Source organism: Macrotis lagotis, chromosome 1 (genome assembly GCF_037893015.1).
Source record: "Macrotis lagotis isolate mMagLag1 chromosome 1, bilby.v1.9.chrom.fasta, whole genome shotgun sequence".
Classification (NCBI taxonomy): Eukaryota; Metazoa; Chordata; class Mammalia; order Peramelemorphia; family Peramelidae; genus Macrotis; species Macrotis lagotis.
The window spans coordinates 922,572,876-922,583,540 of NC_133658.1; the positions used below are offsets into that span (position 1 = coordinate 922,572,876).

The following is a 10,665-nucleotide window of genomic DNA, read 5'->3' on the forward strand; positions in this document are numbered from 1 at the left end:
AGCATTGTTTAGTGAAATCATGTTGAATTCCTTTCAGGGATTCCCTTATCTTTCCCCAGGCCAGCATTGAGGGGGCAGGAGACAAGAGAGACAAGAAAGACAAGTTCTCCAAGTTCTCTGAGGTCTCCATATATTCCTCAAAATGCAAGTGCGTAAATATCCTTCCCAGTCTTTAATTCACTCTCACTGTCATAGCCCTTAGTAAAACAATGCTCTTGTAGTACAGGACAGCAGGTGATGAAGATTTACAATATTTCTATATATAACAGTTCCTAACAAGATCATGTTTCCAGAATTGAGAAGTTTTCAGTTATGAATATATGAATGTCAGATGTAGCTAAATGTTTATTTTTTATTTATTATTTGTTTAAAATAATAATTTATATCTATTTTACTTTTATACTGTTAATCGACTACAGTATCAGCAAACTTGAAATTTCTTTTTGTCAAAGTAGTTTTAGTGAACCTAGAATATGTGTGTATGTATGTATGTATGTATGTATGTATGTATGTATTTATCTACCTACCTACCTTCAAGTGGCAATGGACCTGGAATATTTAACAATCTTTCTAGCTTTCTAACTATGTACCAACCTATCTCAGACCTTTTACATATGTTAAACACATACACACAGTATGTAGATGTCATAAAATGACAATATGATTTCATCATAAAAATAATGAAAGTGGTACATTCAGAGAAATGTTGGATGATTTGCATATATTGAAATAGAGGAATGAGTCTAATCAAGAGAAATATTTATAAAATCATCATATATGTGTACATGTGTATATATAAACACATATGTAAATTTATGCTGGAAAATTCAAAGTTTAAGATAGTTTGAAAGATAGACTGGGCCTAAGTTGTTCATGATGGGGTGATTCTAAAAATTTGAATAGGAAAAGATTAAAGGAAGCAATTATATTATTAAATGAGAAATGAAAAGAATTGTAGAGGATGTTGGTGGGGATGGAGGATTGGAATGATGGAAACTTTCTCTCATCTTGGTTGAATAATGGAAAATGTATTCAACTGAAAATGTGTAAGAATCTTATGAACATGTAGAGAGGTAAGAACAATAAGAGACAAGGAGTAGGGAAGGACTTTTACAGATCTATATAGATTAGAATCTTGGAGGGTACAGCAACAGCAGTGAATTTTGGGTTCACATGTGATGCTGGGAGACAGGATGGCATTCATAATTTTGGAGGAGTATATGGGAAGGGAAGTGCAAGGGCAAGAAGGAAATATAAGGTAATAGGGAGAGAGTGAGAAAGAAAATAATGAGTTAAGTAAAAGGAAATTCTATACAAATTATGTTTATATAGGAATATGATTTTTTTGACACTCTCTCTTAGCAAAGAACTGTCAATTTCAGGGATGCCCATCAACTAAGGAATAACTGAACAAGTTTTGGTGTTTGGTTACAGTGGAATACTAGTGCATTATAAAAAATATTAAGATAAATGATCTTACAAAAGCATAGAATGTCTTGAAAACAATGATGAAAGGTGAAGTGAAAAGAAAAAAGAAGCCATCATATATAGAAGTAGAAATAGTGTTTTAAAAATGAGGTTAGAGTGGGCAGCTAGGTGGCGCAGTGGATAGAGCACCAGCCCTGGAGTCAGGAGTACTTGAGTTCAAATCCGGCCTCAGACACTTAATAATTACCTAGCTGTGTGGCCTTGGGCAAACCACTTAACCCCACTGTCTTGCAAAAAAAAAAAAAAAACCCTAAAAAAAAAGAATGAGTTTAGATATTTTATTATACTCTTTTATGGATATGGTCATTTTAATCTATAAATTAAATATCAAATTAATTTTAAAAGGTAATTATGATGGTGCTCATGAGAGTCATGATGATGATGATATGAACAAAACAATTCGTGGTTGGTTCAGGGAATTTTTGCTACTGGTGTGCTTGCATATATTAAAAAATATTTCTCCCCTAAAGTTCCAGTAGTATATGATCTCTTCCTTGTATCGAAAAATGTACCATACTGTTAAGTGAGAGAAAAGACTATTCAATAGTTTCCTGTTTTCCTAGAAACTAATTAAATAAGCAAGGAAAAGGATTGTAGAACTATGCAGATGAGGCACTTGGAGTTATTTTTTAGCAATTCCTTCAATGAATTGATCATCCCAAGTATTCAATTAATTCAAGTAACTAATTGATTTAATTGAATTGAAATTTATTAACCTATATTAATGAAATAACTTGTGTAGACAGTCATTAATTTATACTCATAGACACATCCTGGATTTTGATTTTATCTATTCTTCCCTTTTGAAAATTTGTCTTTTGGACTACAGGAGCAAAAGGGAATGATACTGATGAGGGGGGAAAAGAATCAGACTTCTGCCCAAGATTTCATCCTATTAGGATTACTGGATCCAAATCACTATGGATTGCTCTTCTTATCACTTATTCTCATCATGTATATGGTGGCGATAACAGGAAACACAGTCTTGATTCTTCTTATCCACATCGACAGACGGCTCCACACTACAATGTACGTCCTTCTCAAGCATCTCTCTTTTATGGATATCTTGAACATTTGCAATATTGTTCCCATGATGGCCTTTAACTACATATCTGGTAGGAATACCATTACATTTGCAGGTTGTGGGTTCCAGATCTTCCTCTATACCAGCTTTGTGGGTGCTGAGTGCCTTATTCTCACGGCCATGTCCTATGATCGCTATGTAGCCATCTGCCACCCACTACGTTACCCCATCCTCATGAACCATCGAATCAGTGTCATTCTGGCTACTGGCTCCTGGTTTGGGGGAATTATCAACTCTATAATTCTTACCACTTATGTAATACTCCTCCCACTTTGTGGTACAAGGATCATTGACCACTTTTTCTGTGAAATCCCAGCCATATTGAGACTCTCTTGTGTTGATACATCAGAATATCAAGAAAAACTCTATGTGAGTGCTGTATTCTTTTTCTTAATTCCCTTTTCCATCATACTTTTCTCGTATGGTCAGATTATCCGCATCGTGCTTCATATGAAATCTATGGAGGCACAGAAAAAAGCTTTCTCCACCTGTTCCTCCCACCTGACTGTGGTTGCCATGTACTATGGTTCATGTATCGCTACATACATGAGACCAAAGTTCTATCATACTGCAGGTCAGGACAAGGTCATTTCCATATTATATACCATTCTTGCCCCAATGCTCAACCCTATCATCTACAGTCTCAGAAATAAAGATGTCTTATGTGCCCTGAAGAAGTTTTGTTCAGAAATGAAAACTTTTAAAAACTAAACTGAATGCCCATGGATGAACTATTAGAAATTTGTTGAAAATATTCAAAGTAACATTCATGCATTTTGGGTGTTGAATTAAATTACCTTTCAATGAATGACAAAATCAACTAAACTAACTCACCTATAGATCTTTCCAAGGAAAATCATTTTATTTGTAGAATTTTTTTCACAAATTTTAGTACAATTTATATCAAGAATGATGTTATGATTCATGTTTCATTTTGTCTAGTCAACAACAATCTCATTTGTAGAAGTAACAAACAGATGTTAAGATAATATTTAAAACATCTGTGATTCCTGGCATAATGTTTCATCATCAGGACTGCATCAAAAATGCTATCAAACTGCATTGTTATTGGTAGCATCATTGAACAGTATAACATTATCAGTGAATTCCACACTAACCAAATATCAAGAATCCAACTACTCCTTGCTCAGCAGGGCTTATTCTCAAACAGCAAACTGTTCCCTCATACACACACACACACACACATGCACGCACGCATGCATGCACACTCACACAAACAGCTGTTTTCCATTAAAAAAGTAAATAGCTTGCTCCTGTTATATGTAGGTTAAATATGATATATGGATCTGTAACTTGTGATGGTTGGTTGCAGCTGAACTTGGATTTTCCTTTGAACCACTGAATACAATTAGCTAGGATAATGGATTATTGAATGATATATGAATTCATCTCTCTCTATGTAATATAAACCTTTCAAATGCTAAAATAATTTGTCTATGATACATACATGAACGTATATAAATGCATGTGTAGATGTATGAGTGTATCTTAATGTTTTCTATTTCCCTTTCAGGCTATCCAACTTCTCATTTTTCCTTTATTACTAATTGTATTCCTCTAGTAACATCTATAGTGTGATGTATCTCAAAGAAAATGAAGTTCTAGGAAGCCTGGACTTTCTACATTTTTAATATTTATTCTTTGTGATTAAAATGTGCTTTGTATACAGTAGTCACTGTCCTCTTCTCTTCAGTCATTCTCTGCATTGTTATTACACTGTTTGCCTTCAGTCTTGAGTAATTGTCATCATTTATTACCTTCTCTATTATATCCAGTCTGCTGAAGAAAAATGAAGAAAATCATGTAATAATTCTGAATAGAGAAAGAAGAAATCAATGAACTAAATATGCAACTAAAAACACTAGAGAAAGAACAAATTAAAAACTCCCAATTAAATAGAAAATTAGAAATTCTAAAACCCAAAGGATAAATTAATAAAATCAAAAGCAAGAAAGCTATTGAAATAATAAATAAAACCAAGAGCTGTTTTTATGAAAAAAACAATAAAATTGATAACCCTCTGGTCAACTTGATTTAAAAAAGAGAAAGAAGAAAACCAAATTGCAAGCATCATAAATGAAAAAGGTGAACTCACCATCAATGAGGAGGAAATTAAAGTAATAATTTGGAATTATTTTGCCCAACTATATGGCAATAAATTTGACAATCAAAGTGAAATCAATGAATATTTACAAAAAATATTAGTTGCCCAGATTAAAAGAAGAGGAAATTAAAAACCTAAATCACCCTATCTCAGAAAAAGAAATTCAACAAGCCATTATTGACCTCCCTAAGAAAAAATCTCCAGGGCCAAATGGATTCCCAAGTGAATTCCATCAAACATTTAAGGAACAATTTGTTACAATTCTATATAAACTCTTCGGAAAAAATAGGTGAAGACAGAATTCTGTCTAACTCTTCCTTTGATACCAATATGGTGCTGATACTTAAACCAAGAAGAGTTAAAACAGAGAAAGAAAATTATAGACCTACCACCCTGATGAATATAGATGCAAAAATCTTAAATAAAATCTTAGCAAAACGATTCCAACTTATCACTGGGATAATGCATTATGATCAGTTAGGATTTATTCCAGGAATGCAGGGTAAGTTCAATATTAGGAAAACTGTTAGTATATTTACTTTTATCAGTAACATACCTATCAGGAATCATATGATTATATCAATAGATGCTGAAAAAGTTTTGACAAAAAATAGCACCCATTCATAATAAAAACACTAGAGAGTGCTGAGTCAATGGGTATGCATCTTTTTGTTGCCCTTTGGGCATAATCCCAAATTGCCCTCCAGAAAGGTTGGATGAATTCAGCTCCACCAACAATGTATCAGTGCCCCAGATTTCCCGCATGCCTTCCAACATTGATCATTGTCCTTTCTGGAAATACTGGCCAGTCTGAGAGGTGTGAGGTAGTATTTCAGAGATGATAAATAAATTAAAGTAATAATATGGAATTATTTTGCCCATTTCTATGTATCTATCAGTAACTATCAATAAGCATTATATACAATGGTAATAGGCTTGAGGCATTCCCAATAAAATCAGGAGTGAAACAAGGAAACCCATTATCACCACTATTATTCAATATAATATTAGAAATGTTTGCCTCAGCAATAAAAGAAGAAAAAGAAATTGAAGTAATTAGAATAGGGAAGGAAGAGACACAACTCTTACTCTTTGAAGATGACATGATGGTATACCTAGAGAATCCCAAAAAGTCATCTACCATACTAATAGAAATAATTAGCAACTTTAGCAAAGTCACAGGATATAAGCCCTCATAAATCCTCAACATTTCTAAATATGACTAGCAAGATACAGCAGAAAGATCTAGAATGAGAAATCTCATCCAAAGTAATCTCAGACAAAATAAAATGCCAAGGCAGAGTCTGCCAATGCAGACTCAAAAACTTTTTAAAACACTCAGAAAACTCTTCTCATGCAAATAAAATCAGATTTAAATACCTGAGAGAATATCAGCCTGTTCATGAATAGGATGAGCTAACATAACAAAAATGACAATTCTACCAAAACTAAATTACTTGTTTAGCACTCTAATAATCAAAATTCCAAAAAAATTACTTTAATGAGTTAGAAAAAGTTGTAAGTAAATATATGAGGAAATAAAAAGTCAAGAATTTCCAGGGATTCAATGAAAAAAAGTGAGAAAGAAAGCAGGTTAGCCTTATCAGATCTAAAATTATATTATAAAGCATTGATATTGGCTAAGAAATAGAGCGGTGGACCAGTGGAATAGACTAGACACAATAGCAGGAAATGTTTGTAGTAATCTGCTGTTTGATAAACTGAAAGAGTCCAGTTGTTTGGCTAAAAACTCTCTCTTTGATAAAAATTGTTGGAAAAATTGGAAGTTTGTATAGAAGAAACTTAGATTAGAACAACAACTCACACCCTATAGAAGATAAGATCAAAATGGATACAGGATTTAGACATAAAAAAATTTATAAGCAAACTTCAAGTTCAAGAAGTAGTTTATCTGTCAGAGCTATGGAAAGGGAAACAGTTTATGACTAAGGAAGAGATAGAGAGCATCATTCAAAACAAACTAGATAATTTTGATTTTGTTACATTAAAAAGCTTTTGCACAGGTAAAATCACTGTAACCAAGATCAAAAGAGATGTAGTGAATTGGAAAACAGTTTTTGCAACTGGTATTTCTGAGAAAGGACTCATTTCTAAAATATAAAGAGAACTGAGCCAAATTTTCCAAAAAAAAAAAAAAACATTCCCCAATTGACAAATGGTCAAAGGATATACAAAGACAATTTTCACCTGAGGAAATCAAAGCAATCCAGATTCATATGAAAAATTGCTCCAAATCATTACTTAGCAGAGGAATGCAAATTCAATCATTTCTGAGATACCACCTCACACCTCTCAGACTAGCTAATATGTCCAGAAAGGACAATGATCAATGTTGGAAGGGATTCGGGAAATCGTGGACACTAATACATTGTTGGTGGGGGTGTGAAGTCACCCAAAATTTCTGGAAAGAAATTTGGAGTTATGCTAAAAGGACAACAAAAATCTGCATATCCTTTGACTCAACAATACCACTACTGGGTCTATACCCTGAAGAGATTAGGAAATAAAGGTAGAAACATCAGTTGTATAAAAATATTTACAGCAGCCCTGTTTATGGTGGCAAAAAATTGGAAATTAAGTGAATGTCCTTCAGTTGAGGAGTAGCTTAACAAACTGTGGTATATGTATGTTATGGAACACTATTGTGCTATTAGAAACCAGGAGGGATGGGAATTCAGGAAGCCTGGAAGGATTTGCATGAACTGATGCTGACTGAGATGAGCAGAAGCAGAAAAACATTGTACACCCTAACAGCAACATGGGAATGATGATCAACATTGATGGACTTGCTCATCTCTTCAGTGCAACAACCAGGGACAATTTTGGGCTATCTTCAATGGAGAATACAATCTGTATCCAGAGAAAAAATTATGGACTTTGAACAAAGAACCAAAGATGACACCTGTCAAATTGGGGAGAAATTTTATTATTACATAATTTTACTATCATATATATTATTTTCCTTTTTTTAAAAGATTTTATTTATTTTGAGTTTTACAATTTAAATCTTAGTTCCCTCCCCCACCCCCCACAGAAGGCAATTTGCCCCTTTTTATATTGTTTCTATGGTATAAATTGATCCAAATTGAATGTGATGAGAGAAAAATCATATCCTTAAGGAAGAAACATAAAGTATAAGAGAACAGACAATAAGATATCAGTTTTTTTCCTAGATTAAAGATAATAGTCCTTGGTCTTGGGTAAAACTCCACATTTCTATTCTCCATTGCAGAAAGCCCCAAATCGACCCTGATTGTTGCACTGATGGGATGAGCAAGTCGATCAAGGATGATAATCACCCCCATGTTGCTGTTAGGGTGTACAGTGTTTTTTCTGGTTCTGCTCATCTCACTCAGCATCAGTTCATGCAAATCCTTCCAGGCTTCCTGAATTCCCATACCTTCTGGTTTCTAATAGAACAATAGTGTTCCATGATATACCTATACCACAGTTTGCTAAGCCATTCCAAAATGAAGGACATTTATTTGATTTCCAGGTTCTTTAGCACCATAAGCAGGGCTGCTATGAATATTTTTCTACAAGTGATGTTTTTACCTATTTTCATTATCTCTTCAGGGTATGGACCCAGTAGTGGTATTTCTGGATCAAAGGGTATGCACATTTTCATTGTCCTCTGGTCATTGTTCCAAATTTCTCTCCAGAAATGTTGGATGAGTTCACAGCTGCACCAACAATATAATAGTGTTCCATATTTCTCACATCCCTTCCAGCATTGATCATTGTTCTTTCTGGACATATTGGGCAGGGCAGTCTGAGAGGTGTGAGGTGGTATCTCAGAGTTGCTTTAATTTGCATTTCTCTAATAAGTAATGATTTAGAGCAATTTTTCATATGACTATGGATCACTTTGATTTCCTCAGCTGTAAATTGCCTTTGCAAATCCTATGACCATTTGTCAAAATTGAATCAGTTCTGTGCACATTTTTCAAATGAGTCCTTTGTCAGAAACATTAGTTGTAAATATTGTTTCCCAGTTTACTACATTTCTTTTGATCTTGGTTACATTTGGTTTTGTCTGCACAAAAGCTTTTTAAATTATTGTAATTATAGTCATCTAGTTTGTTTTTAGTGATGTTCTCCATCTCTTCCTTAGTCATAAACTGCTTCCCTTTCCATGGATCTGAGAGGTAGACTAGTCCTTGATCTTCCAGTTTGCTTACAGACATGCTTTATTTTTCTTCCTTAAGGATATGATTTCTCTGTCATCACATTCAACTGAGATCAATGTATACCATGGAAACAATGTAAAGACTAACAGAATGGCTTCTGTGCAGGGGAAGGAAACAAGAATGGGGGAAAAATTATAAAATCCAAAATAAATAAAATCTTTCTTAAAAAAAAGAATTGAAAGGACCAATTTTGAAAACAAGATTATTCACATAAATTACTGTCATGCCTATATAAAAGTAAAGTAAAAATATGTTGATTACTAGCATGAACAGGAATGGAAAAATAGTCACTGCATAAGTCAACAACAGTGAACACTGTAGGAAAAGGAACAATGTAAGAAAACTGGGAATTGGGCAATACAAGAGTTTGAGTCAGGACAATAGCTAAAAATTATCCTGTCCAAGAGTAAAAAAAAAGGAAAATTTTTAAAGGCTCATAAAGGCTGAGGGGAAGGAATTTTTTTAATTAAAGATTTTATTTATTTTGAGTTTTAAAATTTCCCCCCCAATCTTACTTCCTTCCGCCCCACCCCCCAAAGAAAGCAATTTGTCAGTCTTTACATTATTTCCATGTTGTGCATTGATCCAAATTTAGTGTGACAAGAGAGAAATCATATTCTTAAGGAAGAAACATAAAGTATAAGAGATAGCAAGATCAGACAATAAGATATAAGTTTTTTTAACTAAATTAAAGGAAATAGTCATTAAACTTTTTTTAAACTCCACAGTTGTTTCTCTGGATACAGATAGCATTCTCCATTGCAGACAGCCCAAAATTGTCCCTGATTTTTGCACTGATGAAATAAGTGTCCATAATGGTTGATCATCACCCCCATGTTGCTGTTAGGGTGTACAGTGTTTTTCTGGTTCTGCTCATCTCACTCAGCATCAGTTCATGCAAATACCTCCAGGCTTCCATGAATTCCCATCCCTCCTGGTTTAAAAAAGAACAATAATGTTCCATGACATACATATATCACAGTTTGCTAAGCCTTTCCCCAATAGAAGGACATTTACTTGATTTCCATTTCTTCGCTATCACAAACAGGGCTGCTATGAATATTTTTCGACAAGTGATGTTTGTACCCTTTCTCATCATCTCTTCAGGGTATAGACCCAGTAGTGGCATTGCTGGATCAAAGGGTATGCATGTTGTTTTTTCCCTTTGGGTGAAATCACAAATAACTCTCCAGAAAGGTTGAATGAGCTCACAGCTCCACCAACAATGTAATAGTGCTCCACTTTTCCCACAACCCATCTAACAATCATCATTATCCTTTCTGGTCATATTGGTCAGTCTGTCAGGTGTGAGGTGGTACCTTAAAGAAACTTTAATTTGCATTTCTCTAATAAGCAATGATTTAGAGCAATTTTTCATATGACTAGGGATTGTTTCAATCTCCTCATCTGTAAATTGCTTTTGCATATCCTTTGATCATTTGTCCATTGGGGAATTGCTTTTTTTTTAAATATGACTCAGTTTTCTGTATATTTTAGAAATGAGTCCTTTGTCAGAAACATTAGTAGTAAAGATTGTTTCCCAGTTTATTAGATTTATTTTGATCTTGGTTGCAGTGGTTTTATCTGTGCAAAAGCTTTTTAATTTAATGTAACTGAAATCACCTAGTTCACTTTTAGTGATGTTCTCCATCTCTTCCTTAGTCATAAACTTCTTCCTTTTCCATAGATCTGACAGGTAAACTAGTCCGTGATCTTCTAATTTGCTTATAGTATTGTTTTTTTTTCTGTCTCAATCC

At 33.9% G+C, this 10,665-nt stretch overlaps 1 protein-coding gene across 1 annotated transcript; it reads left to right on the forward strand.

The window, feature by feature from the left end:
* The first annotated feature begins 2,440 nt into the window (after positions 1-2,440).
* Positions 2,441-3,283, forward strand: LOC141509518 (olfactory receptor 2AJ1-like). Its single transcript, XM_074219136.1, has one exon. It carries the CDS (start codon positions 2,441-2,443, stop codon positions 3,281-3,283), a length of 843 nt encoding a protein of 280 aa, XP_074075237.1.
* Positions 3,284-10,665: the final 7,382 nt, after the last annotated feature.